General features: G+C 65.4%; 2 protein-coding genes across 6 annotated transcripts; one reads left to right on the forward strand and one right to left on the reverse strand.

Annotated features, from left to right (window-relative positions):
• Positions 1-78: 78 nt before the first annotated feature.
• Positions 79-9,491, reverse strand: ABHD1 (abhydrolase domain containing 1). Of its 3 annotated transcripts, XM_084622572.1 has the most exons (9): positions 8,317-8,461; positions 4,042-4,202; positions 3,727-3,909; positions 3,406-3,451; positions 1,944-2,056; positions 1,560-1,733; positions 1,104-1,152; positions 862-1,027; positions 512-785 (listed from the first exon to the last, which is right to left on the reverse strand). In XM_084622572.1, exons 1-9 carry the CDS (start codon positions 8,434-8,436, stop codon positions 565-567), a joined length of 1,233 nt encoding a protein of 410 aa, XP_084478698.1. In that variant the 5' UTR covers positions 8,437-8,461; the 3' UTR covers positions 512-564. The 3 variants fall into 3 exon arrangements, with proteins under 3 accessions (XP_084478697.1, XP_084478696.1, XP_084478698.1); XM_084622571.1 differs by lacking the exon at positions 8,317-8,461 and adding an exon at positions 9,363-9,491 and having other exon boundaries at positions 79-1,027; XM_084622570.1 differs by having other exon boundaries at positions 79-1,027.
• Positions 9,297-18,258, forward strand: CGREF1 (cell growth regulator with EF-hand domain 1). 3 transcript variants are annotated; one of them, XM_084622575.1, is made up of 6 exons: positions 9,297-9,431; positions 13,409-13,509; positions 13,942-14,004; positions 15,864-15,934; positions 16,178-16,302; positions 16,768-18,258. In XM_084622575.1, exons 1-6 carry the CDS (start codon positions 9,420-9,422, stop codon positions 17,146-17,148), a joined length of 753 nt encoding a protein of 250 aa, XP_084478701.1. In that variant the 5' UTR covers positions 9,297-9,419; the 3' UTR covers positions 17,149-18,258. The 3 variants fall into 3 exon arrangements, with proteins under 3 accessions (XP_084478701.1, XP_084478702.1, XP_084478703.1); XM_084622576.1 differs by lacking the exon at positions 9,297-9,431 and adding an exon at positions 11,044-11,138; XM_084622577.1 differs by lacking the exon at positions 9,297-9,431 and adding an exon at positions 11,123-11,227.
• Positions 18,259-18,972: the final 714 nt, after the last annotated feature.

Consider the following 18,972-nt stretch of genomic DNA (forward strand, 5'->3'; position numbering starts at 1 on the left):
GGGTGCGATGGGCCAGTCACTGCGGGGGGGCCCCTGGCACTGGCCCAACCCCCCAGGCAGTTGGCTCCATTGGCCCCGGGCAGGGCGTCTCCTACAGGCTTGGCCTGCTACAAGCTCTGAGCCAGAGCCTCGCTGTGGGGAGCCCTCCCCGCTTCAGCTGCCCCCTGGGCTGTATGGCCATTGTCCTGCCCCTCCCACAGGGGACTGACAGGTGGGGGTGTCTCTCTCAGGGGGAGGGATCCCCCCCCAGGCAAGAGCCTGGACAGTGTTAGGCTCTGGAAACTGGTCTCCATAGAGCTCTTCCCCCTCCTCCCCGGCAGGGGCTCCAGCGGGGTATTTCCCCTCTAGGGCCTGGGTCCCAGCCCTGCCCCTCGGTTCCTGGCCCCTGGGTGGAAGCCTGGCACCCCCACGCAGTTGGTGTCACTGCGACAGAGCCCTGGCTGGCCCTGTGGCTTTGGGGGACGTGCAGCTGGCTCCATCCCTCCCTGCAGCTCATGGAGGACATGAGGTATCCAGGCAGGAGGTTTATTGGGGGGCTGCAGCCTGCTCTGGGGCCCGCCTGCGTCAGTGCTGGGGCCTCACGCAGCTGGCCCCGTCCCCTGCCCTCGGGCTGCGGCCCAGCTCCTGGCTGTGCTCGAAGGCGGCCGTGACGAACTGGGCGAAGACGCGGTCCATGTAGCTCCCGTGCCGTGGGAAGAGCCCCTCCAGGAAGCCGATGTGCCCGCCGTGCACCGTCACCAGCACCGCCACCGTGGGGAGGCGCCGCACCACGGCCAGGGGCATGGCTGAAAGAGAGCGGGTCAGGCAGCCGCCAGCCTCCTGCCCTGGGCCCGGAGCCCCCCGGCCGCCCCCTGCACTCACCCTGCAGCGGCGAGAAGGGGTCGTCGGCCGCGTTGAGGCAGAGCACGGGCAGGCGCACGGCATGCACGAAGTGCGAGGGGCTGGCGGCCCGGTAGTACTCGGCACACGTCCCGTAGCCGAACACCACGGCCGTGTAGCGCTCGTCAAACTCCCGGATGCTGCGTGCCTGGGGCAGAGAGCAGGGGTCAGGGCCGGAGCTGCTGTGGGGTATGGCTGGCCGGGGAGGGGCAGGGGGCCCATACCTTCAGTACGTGATCCACATCCACCTTCTCTGCAATCACCTTCCTGTGCCTGCAAAGTGCCCCAGAGTCAGTGGGGGGGGGCTGCCCCCCGACCCCCAGTTATCAGCCCCAGAGTCCCCCTGACCCCCCTAAACCAGCCCCACTGACCCCCATGAACCGACCCCGACCCGTCCATACCTGACCCCCCTGAACCAGCCCCACTGACCCCCACAAACCAACCCTGACCTGCCCATACCTGACCCCCCTGAACCAGCCCCCCCAGCCCCACTGACCCCCATGAACCAACCCCGACCTGCCCATACCTGACCCTGCTGAACCAGCCCCACTGACCCCCACGAACCAACCCTGACCCACCCATACCTGACCCTGCTGAACCAGCCGTGCCCCGCCCATACCTGACCCCCACGAACCAGCCCCGCCCCACCTCCCCAAACCAGCCCCCCAGCCCCGCCCCACCGGCTGACGAGGCGGAGCAGGTTGGCCGTGAGGTGCCGGTTGAACAGCAGGCTGTTGAGCGGCTCCTCCAGCGAGCGGCTGGACTCCACGGTGTCCCAGGGGACGGACAAGGTCAGGGCCGCCACCAGCCCCGTGTCGTGTCCCCGCTGCGCCAGGTACTTCAGCACCAGGATCCTGGAGAGACAGCACCACAGGTGGGCTGGGGCCAGGGATCTGCTCCCCCTGGGGAGTGTCCCCCCAATTAACCCTTCCCCTGCCTGTGCTTTGCCAGCCCCCTCTTCTTGCTGCTCCCCAGCTGCAGGGGGGGCAGCCATTAACCACCCCAGGCCACCCCGTACCTGGGAGATTCACCCCTCACCTCCCTGGGCCAGGTCCCCTGCTCACCCGCCTAGCGAGACACCCACAGCCAGGAGTGGTGCCCGCGGGTGCTGGGCCTTGATGTGGGTGACCACGGTCTGCAGGTCCTCCGTGTTGCTAGCGCAGAAGGCTCTGGGGGTCTAAGAGCAAGAGCAGAGCTGAGGGGGGCAGGGGGGTCTCCGGGGAGGCAGTGCTGGGGCTGGCTGGGTGGGGGGGTGTCCCCGGGGAGGCAGTGCTGGGGCAGGCTGGGGGGGTGTGTGTGTCCCCAGGGGGGCAGTGCTGCGGGAGGGGGGCTGTCCCCACCTGACCGCAGTTAACAGAGGGCCATGGAGTGGATCGGGATGTTCCTGCTGGATCCCCCATGCTTGCACGCAAGGGAGGGGGGTCCTGGCCCCCCAGGGGGCACGGGGAGGGTTCAGCCCTGAGAGCCACTGGCAGGATGGGGTGGAGCAAACTGCAGCCAGGGATGGGCCAACGCCTCCTGCCCCGGGGAGCAGCTCATAACAGCCAGACTGGGCCAGCTAGCCCAGGACCCCAGATCTGGGAGCAGCTAGTGCCAGGTGCCCCAGAGGGAATGAAGAGACCAGGGAATCACCCAGTGATCCAGCCGCTGTCGCCCATTCTCAGCTCCTGGCAAACAGCAGCATCAGCCCTGCCCAGCCTGGCTAATAGCCACTGATGGACCTGTCCTCCATGAACATATCTAGCTGTTTTTGAACCCTGTTCTAGTCTTGGACTTCACAACATCCCCTGGCAAGGAGTTCCACAGGTTGACTGTGCGTTGTGTGAAGAAATACTTCCTTCTGTTTGTTTTAAACCTGCTGCCTAGTAATGTCATTGGGTGACCGCTAGTTCTGGTGTTATGAGCAAGAGTAAATAACACTTCCTGGTTCACTCTCTCCACAGCCGTCGTGATTTTATAGACCTCTATCCTATCCCCCCTTAGTCACCTCTTTTTCCAAGCTGAGAATCCCAGTTCTATTAATCTCTCCTGATACAGAAGCAGTTCTATTCCCTAATCCTTTGCTGCACCTTTTCCAACTGTAAAGGATCTTTTCTGAGCTGGGGCGACCAGAGCTGCATCCAGCGTTCCGGGCTGGGCGTCCCGGGGATTTCTACAGAGGCAATGTGATAGTTTCTGCTCTTATCCATCCCTCTCCTGCTGGCTCCCCGCGCTCTGGTAGCTGGTCCGGCTGCTGCTGCCCGTTGAGCGGCTGTTCTCAGAGAACCACCCCAGGGAGGCCAAGATCTATCTTGAGGGCTCACAGCTAGTTTGGACCCATTGTTTTGCCTGTATAGATGGGACAGCAGCTCCGACCTACTGGGACCCAGGAGCCTGGGACCCAGGGGCCTGGGCCTAGCCCTGCCCTCCCCTCCCGGGCCCACGGAGTGTGCGGCCCCCCACTCCCAGGGCCTCCAGTGCCCTGGGCCAGGATCTCTGTGGTGGAGCTGGGACCCAAGGCCCCCCCGGGGGACAGAGCTCACTCACCAGCAGATCCTCCCCCTTGCACCCTCTGTTATTGAACACGACAGTCCTGGGGGGAGAGGAGAGGAGACAGGTGAAGCTCCCTGCCCGCTTCCCCCACGACCCGTCCATCCCCACTCCCCCAGCCCCCCTTCCCCCACGACCCCCCCATCTCCCCCCACAACCCCCTTCCCCCACGACCCCATCTCTCCCCACCAATCCCCCTCCGGCTGGCACTGCCCCAGATGCCCATCACTACCTGACCCTCCGGGGGTGACCATGAGGCTGGGTCCCTGCAGCCCCCCCCAGTCACCAGGGGCCCAGCTCCCCCGCAGCGTGTCTCACCTGTACCCCGCGTGGGAGGCCTGCTGCACCAGGTGCAGGATGTAGGTGGCCTGGCTGTTGCTGGTGAGGCCTGGCAGCAGCAGGATGGTGGGGCATGTGCCAGGCTCCGGGTACCGCTGGCTCTCTGCATTGTCCGCCCAGTCCAGCAGCAGCTGCCCTCCATCCGCTGTGTGGAGCAACTCACTGGGCAGGGAGCACAGGGTGGAGTGAGCCCCGAGCAGCAGGGGCCTGGGCAGCACCCCAGGGCACAGCCTGGGAGTCACTGAGCAGCGTCCCCAGCGCTCGCCCAGCCCAGCCCGAGAGCCCAGCACGCACCTGCGGTAAGAGACCAGGGGCCGGGACTGGAGGAAGAAGCGGAGCAGAGTCTGGAGCCGGCCCTCGTAGCACCAGGGCGTGGGGTAGAAGGGCTCGCTGACAATGGGGCAGTGTGTCTCCAGGAAGGCACGGAACGGCAGCCCGCCCACCAGCAGGGGCCTCTGGGAAGAGATTCGGGGAGAGCTGGGGCCAGCCCAAGCCAAAAGACGGGCCCTGGCTCCCAGGCCCCACCTCCCCACCAGCTGCAGCGTGCCTGGGCTTGTCAGAGCCTGTCACGCTCACAGGCCCTGGCACAAGCCACGGACACGGGCCCTGAGATCCCACGACATGGGGCTGAGCCCTCAGGGACAGAGCCCCGCCCCAACAGCGCAGACTCCTCCCCCAGCACACGTGCCTGGAGCCCCTGCTTGCCCATCCAGGCCCCAGGTGCAGGAGTCAGGCAGCGGCCAGAGATGGGGGGTGGGAGGGTGTAACACCATCATCCCTGAGCAACCTGAGTCCAGGCCATGGCCCTGTCCCACTGCCAGCTGAGGCGGGACGGGCGGCGCCGTTCTAGGCCAGAGGTGAGATGGGGCCACGTGAGGCGGGCGGAGAGGAATCAGGAACAGAGAGATGCACTGAGTAGGGCCTGGAAGGGGGAGGGAGCAGCTGTCCCCTTGGGCGCCACCCCAAAGTCAGAGGCACCCCCCGATATCAGGGGTGATGCTCTTTGCTCACCCATTGCAACTGCTCTTTAACCAACCGAACTCTCATTACCAAAATTCAAATTTGGATAGTGTGGGGTTCTGACCCAAAGCTTAATTGACCTGGTTCTGTGGGTCCTGCCGACTACGCCACTGTGACGGGGCTGCCCGTGGGAGCCAGCTGAGGTCACTCCATCAGGGTGAACTGCAAACAGAACAGGGCGGACAACCCCAAACGCTGGTGGATATTCCACTCCTTAGATTAACCCAGCCAGCACAAACCAGCTTCTCCAGCACCTCCCTGGGTACTCAGACGTCCAAACAACGCAGTGCCCTTAAAGTGCCCAGCCTCCGGCCTCCATCCAGACACACACGTCAAACATAGGATGCTAAATTCTGAAAGTCTTACTTCATCATAGAAAAGAAAAGATTCTCCTGACCCCAAAGGACCAACCAAGCGCCAGACCCAAGTCAAATGATAACTCAGATCTTACCCCAAATACACGCTTACAGTCAATCCTTAGTAACTGAACTAAAATGTATAAAAAAAGAAGAGAGCGTGCGTGCTGGTTAAAAGATCGATATACAGACAGACTTGAGTTCAGTTCTTGAGGTTCAGATGCAGAGCAGAGCTGAGCTTACAGAGGCCAAAAGTCCTTTTAGAAATAGTCCAGAGGTTTTACAGATCTTCCTAACCAGTCTCTAAAGTTCATTAACTCTTTCTGGCCCTGTGTCACCTTTCAATGAGATATTATATTACACTCCTAACCTCACATGAGATGTAAACAATCAGAGCTGTGAAACGCAGCCGGCATTGTGAGAGAGAGAAGGGGAGCTGTGTGCTCAGGTCTTGTGATGTCAGCAAACAAGTCTTGTCTATGGCTCTGGCTTTGATTCAAAGATCAAAAGGGGAATATTAACATTTAGGAAGACACTGGAGTGACATAGTATTATTGTCTATATGGCTCTTTGAAGGTTGTGGTAACCGGTATCTGAACTGTTAATGGATAAATGACCCTGGGCTAATTGCCAGGATGTTTGGGAGAAGGAAAGAGAAGCCGATTGTTTTCTCAGGCCAAAAGGCTGCTGGAAATGTATAAATACCCTGGGACACGATCCTTCTTCATCTCCGATCTGCTCTGGGTTTCAAGAAGGGGAAACCCTGAGCCGTAAGGATTGAGATCCCCAGTCACTGACGGGAGTCACCCTGAACATGGACATTGGACTGTAACCCGTGGACTATTTCTAAAAGGATTTTTGGCAAGGAGTGGAATATCCACCAGTGGTTGGGGTTTGTCCGCCCCGTTCTGTTTGCAGTTCACCCTGACTGAGTGACCTTAGCTGGCTCCACGGGCAGGGCAGCCCGTTACACTGTTCTGAGCCGAGGTGAGATGGGGCCACGTGAGGAGGGTGGAGAGGAACCAGGAACAGAGAGATGCACCGAGTGGGGCCTGGGAGCGGGAGGGAGTAGCTGTCCCCAAGGGCACACACCCCAAAGGCAGAGGCACCCCCCAGTATGTGGGGTGATGACACAGCCAGACAGGAGCCTTGCTGGGCCAATGCCCAGAGCAGAGGGATGGGGTGGGGGTCGACCAGAGGGTCGTTCTCATCACAGCTTGGCCAGCTGGCATTCAGCAGCCGAAAACACCAAGACAGACACCAGCGCGGCCCGGAGCTGCGGCGCTCGGCTCAGCTGTGACCTCGCAGCGTGGAGGGGGCCTCCCCGACTTCAGCCCGTGCCCCCCAGCCACTGCGGCTCCCCCCGGGGGAAGTGAGTCACTGCCCAGCTGTGCTGTGGGGCAGGGACACTTCATTCCACGCCCGGCCTCTCCGAGGAAGAGCGAGGTCAGCGCAGCCATGCCCAGGGGCACGCGGCCGGGTACCTGGTGAGGTGTCTGGGTGGGGACGGGCACTGCCCGGGACAGGCTGCACCCAGCACCACTCCACAAATCGCTCCAGCCCCCTGCCTGAGGGGCCCTCCACTGGGGAACTCAGGGCCAAGACAGCGCGAAGAAGGGGGGCTGCTCAGAGCTGCCCCGCCACTGGGCACGGCCACGGTGCCACCTGGACAGCTGATAATGGAAATAACGGCTGGCAAAGTCTGCCCGGGGGGGCTCCCAGGGAGGGAGGAGTTATTTGGGCTGAGAGCTGGGGGGGGGGAACCGTGAGGGGGGTGTCACAGCAAGGGGGGCTCCTCGGGCCCGACCCCCCCCCAGCGCTGACCCGACGGACCGACCCCCCGCAGCACTGACCGGACGGACCGACCCCCCGCAGCGCTGACCGGACGGACGGACGGACCGACCCCCACCACTGACCGGACGGACTGACGGACCGACCCCCCGCAGCACTGACCGGACGGACGGACGGACCGACCCCCACCACTGACCGGACGGACTGACGGACCGACCCCCCGCAGCGCTGCCGGACGGACGGACCGACCCCCCGCAGCGCTGCCGGACGGACGGACCGACCCCCCGCAGCGCTGCCGGACGGACGGACCGACCCCCCGCAGCGCTGCCGGACGGACGGACCGACCCCCCGCAGCGCTGCCGGACGGACGGACCGACCCCCCGCAGCACTGACCGGACGGACGGACCGACCGACCCCCCGCAGGACTGACCGGACGGACAGACGGACCGACCCCCACCACTGCTGACCGGACGGACGGACGGACCAACCCCCCGCAGCGCTGACCGGACGGACGGATGGACCGACCCCCACCACTGACCGGACGGACGGACGGACCCCCCGCAGCGCTGACCGGACGAACGGACGGACCCCCCGCAGCGCTGACCGGACGGACGGACGGACCGACCCCCGCAGCGCTGACCGGACGGACGGACGGACCGACCCCCCGCAGCGCTGACCGGACGGACGGACGGACCGACCCCCACCACTGACCGGACGGACGGACGGACCGACCCCCCGCAGCACTGACCGGACGGACGGACCCCCCGCAGCGCTGACCGGACGGACGGACGGACGGACCGACCCCCACCACTGACCGGACGGACGGACCGACCCCCCGCAGCACTGACCGGACGGACGGACCGACCCCCACCACTGACCGGACGGACGGACGGACGGAGCGACCCCCACCATTGACCGGACGGACGGACGGACCGACCCCCCGCAGCACTGACCGGACGGACGGACCGACCCCCCGCAGGACTGACCGGACGGACGGACCGACCCCCCGCAGCGCTGACCGGACGGACGGACCGACCCCCACCACTGACCGGACGGACGGACGGACCCCCCGCAGCGCTGACCGGACGGACGGACCGACCCCCACCACTGACCGGACGGACGGACGGACCGACCCCCCGCAGCGCTGACCAGACGGACTGACGGACCGACCCCCCGCAGGACTGACCGGACGGACGGACCGACCCCCACCACTGACCGGACGGACTGACGGACCGACCCCCCGCAGCACTGACCGGACGGACGGACGGACCCCCCGCAGCACTGACCGGACGGACGGACCGACCCCCCGCAGCGCTGACCGGACGGACTGACGGACCGACCCCCCGCAGCGCTGACCGGACGGACGGACCGACCCCCCGCAGCGCTGACCGGACGGACGGACCTGCGGGACGCGCACCCAGTAGTAGCAGAGGAAGGCGGCGCTGGCCGCCAGCAGCACCCGCAGCGGCTCCCCCCAGCCCCGGAGCAGCAGGTCGGGCAGGGACCCCAGCGCCCCACACATCCTGCGGCCGCCGGAATCTGGCTCCTCCCGGCTCCCGGCCGCCCTGCGCTGGCCCCGCCCCGCCCGGCAGCCATGTTTGTGAGGGGCAGGGGCAGCCAGGCCGGCAGCCATGTTTGTGAGGGGCAGGCGAGGCGAGGTCAGGCCGGCAGCCATGTTTGTGAGGGGCAGGCCCCGCCCCGGCCGGCAGCCATGTTTGTGAGGGGCAGGCGAGGCGAGGCCAAGCCGGCAGCCATGTTTGTGAGGGGCAGGCGAGGCGAGGCGAGGCCAGGCCGGCCGTGGTTAACCCCGTAGGGGCCGGGCGGCCGCGGAGCGAGGGTAGCTCTGCGCTGGAGGGGAGGGTCGCGCGGGACCCAGGAGTCCTGGGCGCAGCCCCTCCCCCAGGCACCCCCCGCGCCCAGGGCCCAGGCAGCGCCGAGCCGCGGGCAGAGGGGTCTTGGGGGGGCGGGAGCGAGTGGGGGTCGCTGCCCCACGGCCCGGCAGCGCCAGCTCCGGGCGCCCTGGACGGCGTGTTCCCCGCGCCGTGCTCACCGCCGGGGCCGTGTCGCGCCGGGGGCAGCGCGGGCCCGGGGCCGGGAGAGTCGCTCGGCGCGGGAGCACCCCGGGGCCGGCACGTTGTTCCGGGGACAGTGCGCGGCCCTGCCAGGCTGGGGCCAGGCCAGCCCGGCACTCCCCCGGGCGCCGAGCAGCCCACCCAGGGCCCGGGCCGCACGGGGCTGGGCCCCGGAGGAGGAGCGGCCAGGCTAGCTCAGCCCGGGGACCCAGCGCTCCCGTCCTGGGCTGCGCCCCCCAGGAGATGGCACAAGAACCCCCCGTCCCCGGCTCAGCAGGGGACGCGGCCCCCTCAGCCGGCCAGCTCCTGGCTGGCGCGTGCCCCGGCTCTGCTCGTACAGCGCCGGACGCTCTCACGGGCCGTGTGAAGGGCTCACCCTTTCCGAGTCCCCCTGGCCTCGTCGCCGTCTCGTGGCCATGCGTTCCGCAGCCGGATGGTCAGTTTGGTAAGAAAATATTCCCTCGGGCTGCTTGTAGATGGATCACATCCATTCCCATCACTTGCCCCTGAGGCAGAAAGCGATTAGGATTTGGAGCGCCCCGTTCCCCTCCCCATGCCAACCCCCGCCCCACCCCTGCACAGCCTGAGAGCCCACTGCTCCTGTGGGTGCCCTCTCCTCCAGGGAAAGCACCCCACTCTCCCACTCCTTCCCTGAGCATCTCCCAGGTGCTCCGGGTGCAGGCAGGACCTGGGCAGAGCATCGGTGGCAGGCAGCCAGGCGGGTGGCGCAGGGTGGGGAGATGGGCCAGGGAGGTTGCAGGGTCTGGCAGGAGGCACGGGGTGGGCAGATGGGTCTGGTGGGTGGCACCAGGTAGGGGGATGAGCCAGGCGGGTGGCCCAGGGGGTTCTGGATGGCATGGGATGGGGGATGGGTCTGGTGGGTGGCACAGGGGGTGGCATGGGGGATGGGTCTGGTGGGTGGCATGGGGGATGGGTCTGGTGGGTGGCACGGGACAGGGGGAACTGGGTGGTGGGTGACACGGGACAGGTGCCACGGGGTGGGGAGATGGATCTGGTAGGTGGCACAGGGGTGGCACAGGATGGGGGTGGCATGGACGGGGGAATGGGCGAGGTGGGTGGCACAGGATGGGTCCGGCAGGTGGCATGGGGGTGGCATGGGACCGAGGGATGGGCCGGGCGGGGGGAGCTGGGTGGCACAAAGGATGGGCCAGAGCGGTGGCACGGGATGGGAAAATGGGTCTGGCAGGTGGCATTGGGTGTGGGGGTCGCACGTGACTGGGAGATGGGCCAGGCGGGTAGCACGGGGGGCGGGGGTGGCACGGGGGGGTGGGCCAGGTGAGTTGCACGGGATGGGGGGATGGGGCAGGTGGGTGCCACAGGGAGGGGGGTGGCATGGGGGATGGGCCTGGCGGGTGGCATGGGGGATCGGCCAGGTAGGTGGTGCAGGGGGCGGCATGGGGGGATGGTTCTGGCGGGGGGCACTTGGGGCGGGGAGTGGCATGGGATGGGGGGATGGGCCAGACGGGTGGCAGAGGGGGCGGGGGGTGGCATGGGGGGGATGGGCCAGGCCGGGGTCGCGGGGGCGGCGGGTGGCGCGGGCAGGGGTGGGCCTTACGCGGGGCGGGGGTGGCACGGGGGGGATGGGTCAGACGGGTGGCAGAGGGGGCGGGGGGTGTCACGGGGGGGGATGGGCCAGGCGCGGGGCAGGGGGGCGACACGGGGAGGGGTGGGTCTGCCGGGGGCCGTTGGGGGTGGGGGTGGCGGGTGGCATGGGGGGGATGGGCCAGGCGCGGGGCAGGGGGGCGGGGGGCGGCACGGGGAGAGGTGGGTCTGGCGCGGGGAGGGGGTGGCACGGGGGGGATGGGTCAGACGGGTGGCAGGGGAGGCGGGGGGTGTCACGGGTGGGGATGGGCCAGACGGGGGGCGGCACGGGGAGGGGTGGGTCTGCCGGGGGCCGCGGGGGGTGGCGGGTGGCATGGGGGGGATGGGCCAGGCGCGGGGTAGGGGGGCGGGGGGCGGCACGGGGAGGGGTGGGTCTGCCGGGGGCCGCGGGGCGGGCGGGTCCCGGGGGAGCGGGGACGTGTCCCGGCCACGTGGCCTCGCCTCGTAGGGGCGGAGCCGAGCGGGGGCGGGGCGGGACCGCTGCTGAACCGCCGGGACCGGGAGCGGCTGCGGAGCCAGCGGGATGCGGGTGCGTGTGTCGGGGCGCGGGGTGCAGTGAGCGCAGCGCGGGGTGCGGGCTCCGGGGCAGTGGGCAGAGATGCAGCGGATGTGAATGCAGTGAGTGCCCTGGGTGCAGCAGACACAGCGGGTGCCGTGGGTGCTCTGCGTGCAGTGGATGCGGGTGCAGTGGAGGCGGGTGCCGTGGGTGCTCTGGGTGCCGTGGGTGCTCTGCGTGCAGTGGAGGCGGGTGCAGTGGAGGCGGGTGCCGTGGGTGCTCTGCGTGCCGTGGGTGCTCTGCGTGCCGTGGGTGCTCTGGGTGCCGTGGGTGCTCTGCGTGCAGTGGAGGCGGGTGCCGTGGGTGCTCTGCGTGCCGTGGGTGCTCTGGGTGCCGTGGGTGCTCTGCGTGCAGTGGAGGCGGGTGCCGTGGGTGCTCTGCGTGCCGTGGGTGCGGGTGCCGTGGATGCGGGTGCCGTGGGTGCTCTGCGTGCAGTGGAGGCGGGTGCCGTGGGTGCGGGTGCCGTGGGTGCTCTGCGTGCAGTGGATGCGGGTGCCGTGGGTGCGGGTGCCGTGGGTGCTCTGCGTGCAGTGGAGGCGGGTGCCGTGGGTGCTCTGCGTGCAGTGGATGCGGGTGCCGTGGGTGCGGGTGCCGTGGGTGCTCTGCGTGCAGTGGAGGCGGGTGCCGTGGGTGCTCTGCGTGCAGTGGATGCGGGTGCCGTGGGTGCGGGTGCCGTGGGTGCTCTGCGTGCAGTGGAGGCGGGTGCCGTGGGTGCTCTGCGTGCAGTGGAGGCGGGTGCCGTGGGTGCTCTGCGTGCAGTGGAGGTGGGTGCCGTGGGTGCTCTGCGTGCAGTGGAGGCGGGTGCCGTGGGTGCTCTGCGTACAGTGGAGGCGGGTGCCGTGGAGGCGGGTGCCATGGGTGCTCTGCGTGCAGTGGCTGCCCGGGCTGCACTATGGCAGTGTGTGTTTCTGGCACAGCCGCACGCTGGCGCTCCCCGGGCTGGCTGTGGGGGGCCGTGTGGCTCTGGGTGCTCCGTGCTGGGTCTGGGTGGTGGCGTGAGACTCCGTGTGCACAGTGTGTGCGGCGTGTCCCTGCCTTGGCCAGGGGGGTACCAGGGAGCTGCTGGACAGGTGTGGGGGTGGGGGGCTTTGCCGGCGCGTGGCCCTGCGTGTGGCTGGGGCCGTGGGGTGTCGTGTGGGGCAGGCTGTGGGAGGCTGTTGTGTGTGGGAGGGTCCCTGTGTCTGGGTTGCTGTGCCCGGCGGGTGATGTCTGGCTGTGCCCGGTGTCCAGGGCCTGGCGCTGGCTGCTCTGTGTGTGTGGGGAGAAGCTTGGGGCCCGGCTCTAGTCTAGGGGATGTTTTGCCTACAGGGGGAGAGGGGGGCCCCGCCGCAGGCTCTGGTCACCCTTGCAAAGGGCTCTGGGGCCACCCTGGGGGCCGGTGGGGGACGCGCCCTGCCCTGCGCCCTGGCCGGGTCTGTGTGTATGATGGGCAAGTGGTGGCATTGCCTAGTCATGTTACATGGGTGCTCCGTCCTGCCCACTGGGCCTGGCCCAGCCCAGCTCGGGGTGTCTTTGTCTAATGCAAGTCCTGTGGGCATCTCTGCCCCAGTGCATGCTGGGTACACTCTGTGTGCCAGGGCTGGGGGGCATTCAAACAGACGAGGCACCTCAGAGCAGGGTGGATGCACAGGGTCAGGCCACGCCAGCGGGTGCCAGGGAGGAGGGACAAAACGGGGCAGGAGCGGGGCAGGTGGAGAGCAAAGGGACTTGCACGGCCCATAATGCACCTCTCCAGAGGGCCCCCACCACGGAGATGCTGTGCCCCGGGCTGGGGCCTTGTTCTCCCCCAGACCCATCTCCTGTTGACGCCTGCCCTGGGAAAGTGGCACCTGCCACGGCACCAGGTCAGTGGAGACAGGGTGGCATGGGGTGAGGTCAGTCCCACGCTGCCACCTGGGCTCCTGGCTGCGGGTGCAGAACGGTCACGGTGCCAGAGCAGGGCACGGGGAGCCTGGATCCCCCAGAGCAGCCTCCCCACTGGCTCAGCCTCCCACAGCCGTGGCCAGCCGGCCCTGGGGCTGTGACTTACCCCACTGGGCGCATGCCCAGGGAACCCCGCACATACGGCTGCTTCCCACACGGTGCCTCGCTGGGCTCCAGGCACTCCACGCAGCAGGGCACTGCACCAAAGGGCCAGGCCCCGGCGGAGTTGGACGCCACCGGAGGGAGACTCAGCCCGTGAGTTACAGGGACCCTCACGCTGGGCTCCGGCAGGGGGTGACGTGGCTGCTTGTCCCCCCCAGGCCGTCCCCCACTCTGGTCTCAGGATGAGGAGCTTGTTGCTGGCATCTCTGCTGCTGGCCGTGACTCCTGGCTGGGCCGCGCCCAAGGACAGCGTCAACAGGTATGAGAAAGCAGGACTGCCACGGCCCTGCCAGGGGGGAGCCTGGGTGGGGAGCGGGGCAGGAGCATGGGGGGGGAGAGCTCCCAGCAGGGGGTGCTGTGGGAGCAGGGCCATAGCACTGGCTGGGGGGGCATTGTGGGGAGAGAGGCCGGAGCCCTGTCTGTAGGGGGTGTGCTGTGGGGGGGTGGGGCCGGACCCCTGGCTGCAGGAGGGATGTTGGTGGGGTGGGGCGGGGCGGGGCCGGACCCCTGGCTGCAGGGGGGATGTTGGTGGGGTGGGGCGGGGCCGGACCCCTGCCTGCAGGGGGGTGCTGTGGGGAGCCCTGGTGTCTGTACTGCCCCACTGGCTGCTGTAGGCACTGGAGTCCCTGGGCTGCACTGTGGGGCTGGATCCCACCCCTGTGAGCCCTGTTTCCCCATTTGTTGCTCCCAGGTCTGAGCACCCTGCTGCGGAGCCTGTTCCCAACCTTCTGCACCCCGAGCCAGAGGAGCTGCGGTGAGTCCAACTCCCCCAGGGAGGGACCCCGGGCCTGGGGCTGAGCAGCTGGCAGGGAGCCTTGCCTGTGGTGGGACGGGTCTGTGGGGCCGACTGATGCACTGGGGGTTTCCCTGGGGCCCCACTCCCTGGATGTGTCGATGGGGGCAGGGCAGGGGCACTGACTGGGGTGGGATCTGTCTGTCTTTTTAGGGCGCAGCATTTGCGGGATGCTTTGCTGCAGTGATGCGCCTGGCTGGGGCCTGGGCAGAGCAGCAGGGGGAGTCACAGGCTGGGACAGGGAGTTGGCAGGACAGAGTCCCATGAAGGGCCGTGCGGTTTGGGGGGTGTCAGTGGGCTTGGGAGGGTTGAGGATGGGAATCAGAGAAAGCATCAGCAGAACCAATGGTCCAGCTGGCTCAGGAGCCTGTCTGCTGGTGCCAGGCACTTCACCGGGAGTGACCAGAACAGGACAGCTGTTGAGTGACGTAGCCTGTCATCCAGTCCAGCTTCTGGTCTAGGGATGCCCAGAGCAGGCTAATAGCTGTTGTTGGACCCATCCTCCAGGAACTTAGCTAGTTTCTTTTTTGAACCTGTTATGGTCTTGGCCTTCACAACATCCTCTGGCAAGGAGTTCCACAGGTTGACTGTGCGTTGTGTGAAGAAATACGGCCTTTTGTTTGTTTTAAACCTGCTGCCTAGTAATTCATAGGGTGACTCTGGTTCTTGTGTTATGAGAAGGAGTAAATTACACTTCCTGATTCACTTTCTCCATACCAGTCATGCTTTTAGAGACGACAATCATATGCCTCCTTAGTCGTCTCTTTTCCAAGCTGAAAAGTCTCAGTCTTATTAATCTCTCCTCATACGGAAGCCGTTCCAGACCCCTAATCATTTTTGTTGCCCTTTTCTGAACCTTTTCCAATTCCAGTATCTCTTTTTTGAGATGGGGCGACCACATCCGCACACAGTATTCAAGCTGTGGACGTACCATGGATTTATATAGAGGCAACATGATATTTTCTGTCTTCCTATCTATCCCTTTCCTAATGGTTCCCAGCATCCTGTTTGCTTTTTTGGCTGCTGCTGCGCATTGAGTGGATGTTTTCAGAGAACTATCCACAGTGACTTCAAGATCTTTCTTTTTTGTCCATATAGCTGGGATTGTGTTTCCCAATGTGCGTTACTTTACATTTACCAACACCAAATTTCCTCTGCCATCTTGTTGCCCAGTCACCCAGTTTTGTGAGATCCCTTTGTAGCTCTTCACAGTCTGCCTGGGATGTAACTATCTTGAGTAGGTTTGTATCATCTGCAAATTTTGCCACCTCACTGTTTACCCCTTTTTCCAGATCATTTATGAAAATGTTGAATAGGACTGGGCCCAGCACAGACCCCTGGGGACCCCACTAATTACCTCTCTCCATTCTGAGAACTGACCATTTATTCCTCCCCTTTGTTTCCTTTTAACCAGTTACTGATCCAGAGCTGGGCTGGGTCAGGTCCCGCTGGGTCCCAGGGGTGAGTGCAGCAGGGATGGGGCAGGGCCCATGGGAGCAGTTGACGGGCAGAAGGGACCCATGGGGGATTGTTGGCTCACCACACGTGCCCTGCTGGCTCCAGGCCTGGTGCACTGCAGACCATGGGGTCTGACCCCCAGCCTAGCACCAGCCCAAGGCCTGCCCCAGAGCAGAGCTGGCAGAGGACTAGCCAGCCTTGGCAAACTGTCCCTGGGGTTAATTACTTGAGTCTGCTTTGTCCAGCCTCCCCCTCCTTGGCTCGCCTTGGCCCTTTCTCTGCTCTCCCCTGCCCCTGCTGTTCCGTACCCCCCTGGCACCCCCACAGCCCCCAGCCCGGCCTCACTCTGCTCCCTGTTCCAGGCTGCTGCAGAGCTACCTGCAAAGCGTCCGGCAGATGGCCCAGGACCCCGCTCACATGACGAGAGAGCAGGGTAAGGGGCATGTCCCGCCAGCGCCAAGGGAGGGGGGCTGGAGCATGAGGGGGTGGCTGTGTTCATGTGGGGTTGGGGTGGTGAGAGGGCCCCCCACAGGTGCCCAGTGGCTCTCACGCTGCCCTGGCAGCTGACATGTTCCGGCCCCATTCCTGGGCAGGGGGTGCCCAGGCTCCATGCAGACACCCCGGCCCTCCTGCCTGCCACAACTGCTGATGCCCCCCGACTCCCCCTCTCTCGCAGTGCTGCTCTACCTCTTCGCGCTACACGACTACGACAGGACTGGGCAGCTGGACGGGCTGGAGTTCATGCAGCTGCTGCTGGACGTGATAGCCCAGCACGCCCAGGGGCAGCCCTCTCCTGACGCGGTAGGTGCCGCTCAGAACTCCCTCCACCCCCAGGTGCTGCGGGACTCTGGGCCAGCGGGAGTCCATGCCATGGCCGGGGCCAGCAGGCATGGGGGTGGGCGCATCTCCCCTGGGCTGAGATCTGGGCCTGGCTGGTGACTGGCAGCCTCCCTCTCCGCTCAGAGCACGGGCAGCACCAAGGAGAACATCTTGGGGGACCCCCTGTAGGGGGGACAGCTCAGGCACCCCACAACACAAAGGCTGACTCCCAAGAGCCAGCCAGTCCCCACCCTGGGCCAGCTGGGAGCCAGCGCCCCCTAGAGGGGACAGGCCCCATGCCCCCTTCCCCACCCCTGAGCCAGACAGTCCCTGCCCTGGTGCCGGCGCCCCCTAGAGGGGACAGGCTCCGTGCCCCATTCCCCGCCCCACAGTCTGCTCCCCGCAGCGCTGTGCAAACGTCCCATCTCTGCTCTCCTACCCCTGCAGGTGATCGTGGTGGTAGACGGGATCCTGGAGACTCAGGACCTGAACAGGGACGGGTTACTGAACCCCTTGGAGCTCCTGCTGCCCCCAGCCCAGAGCCAGCCTCCCCTGCCAGCCCAGACTGAGGCCCCCGATGGAGAAGGGGTTGTGCAGTGGGCAGGTGAGGAGCCAGAGCAACCTGCCACGGCCCTGGCGCTCGCAGGCGCCCAGGGGGCAGCAGACCCCAGTGTGGAGCTCCCAGAGGCAGCAGGGCCCTTAGCCGAGGAGCCGGAGGCTAGGGGTCTCTTGCTGAGCCAGACGGGGACAGAGGTGGCTCAGCCCGAAGAGGAGGCTGCCAAGGAGTCTCCAGGGGCCCCGGCCGGGGCCCCCAATGCAGAGATCTAGGCCCCCAGCCTAGATCCACGGCAAGCTCAGGGCACTGCCGGGGCAGATCAGAGCTGGCACGGGGAATGCAGGTGCGGGGGCTGCTGTGCACAGAGAAACTGAGGTGGTGGAGGGGAAACATCTGCCAGGGACCCCCCCACACACCCTGGATCTGGCTGTGAGTGGTGCCAGGGGGGGTGGGGTGGCGAGGGGCTGCCTCCCTCCCCACCCCTGGGGAAAGTAGCTGCGCTCAGCCCTGTCTAGCCTGCCTGGGCCCCAGGGGGGCAATTCCTGTGGGGAGTGTGTGAGGCAACCCCTCAGGACAAGGGGCCGTAGGTACCTGACCCCTAATTGGGCTGGGGGACCCAGGAGCCACCCCGGGAGCTGCAGGCAAAGCATCAAAGCAGGGTTACCCTCGCCAGCTCTGAACTGTCCCCCCACTTGGCCCCCAAGAGCGGCAGAAGCTGGCTGCCTGGATAGAGGGGCCGGCGGGGGAGGGGGGGCACTGGGACATGTGCAATCGATCATGTAACTTACACTTTGAAGAGAGAAAAATATACATTGAGCCCCAGGGCTCCTGGCCCCCCTCCCTGGATGCGCTGCGCCATGCCCCCAGGAGCTGTGGGGGTAGGACACGTACTGGTGGGGGGAAGCGGAGAGAGGGAAAGGAGTTTGCCCAGCCAGCAGGGCTCGCCCAGCTGAGGGTGCCTCCTGCCCATCCCCACAGGGGGCTGAGGCCATCGGGAAATCTCCCCCCTGTCCCGCCCTGAGCAGGCTGCAGCTGTGTGGGCTGACCAGTGACCCTGCTCTGGGTACTGGCTGCCAGGGCACAGATAACAAGGTCAGCTCCCAGACTGCTGCGCTGGGCATCACAACATGGGGAAGAGATGGCCAGCCCTCTGTGGAGAAAGAGGTGGTTAGGGACTATTTAGAAAAGCTGGACGAGCACAAGTCCATGGGGCCGGACGAGTTGCATCCGAGAGTGCTAAAGGAGTTGGCGGCTGTGATTGCAGAGCCATTGGCCATTATCTTTGAAAACTCATGGCGAACGGGGGAAGTCCCGGATGACTGGAAAAAGGCTAATGTAGTGCCCTTCTTTAAAAAAGGGAATAAAGAGGATCCTGGGAACTACAGGCCAGTCAGCCTCAGCTCAGTCCCCGGAAAAATCATGGAGCAGGTCCTCAAAGAATCAATCCTGAAGCACTTACATGAGAGGAAAGTGATCAGGAACAGTCAGCATGGATTCACCAAGGGAAGGTCATGCCTGACTAATCTAATCGCCTTCTATGATGAGATTACTGGTTCTGTGGATGAAGGGAAAGCGGTTCTTTCTTGACTTTAGCAAAGCTTTTGACACGGTCTCCCACAGTATTCTTGTCAGCAAGTTAAAGAAGTATGGGCTGGATGAATGCACTATAAGGTGGGTAGAAAGTTGGCTAGATTGTCGGGCTCAACGGGTAGTGATCAATGGCTCCATATCTAGTTGGCAGCCGGTATCAGGTGGAGTGCCCCAGGGGTCGGTCCTGGGGTCGGTTTTGTTCAATATCTTCATAAATGATCTGGAGGATGGTGTGGATTGCACCCTCAGCAAATTTGCGGATGATACTAAACTAGGAGGAGTGGTAGATACGCTGGAGGGCAGGGATAGGATACAGAGGGACCTAGACAAATTGGAGGATTGGGCCAAAAGAAATCTGATGAGGTTCAATAAGGATAAGTGCAGGGTCCTGCACTTAGGACGGAAGAACCCAATGCACAGCTACAGACTAGGGACCGAATGGCTAGGCAGCAGTTCTGCGGAAAAGGACCTAGGGGTGACAGTGGACGAGAAGCTGGATATGAGTC

Source organism: Lepidochelys olivacea, assembly GCF_965140295.1.
Source record: "Lepidochelys olivacea isolate rLepOli2 genome assembly, chromosome: 3".
NCBI lineage: Eukaryota > Metazoa > Chordata > Testudines > Cheloniidae > Lepidochelys > Lepidochelys olivacea.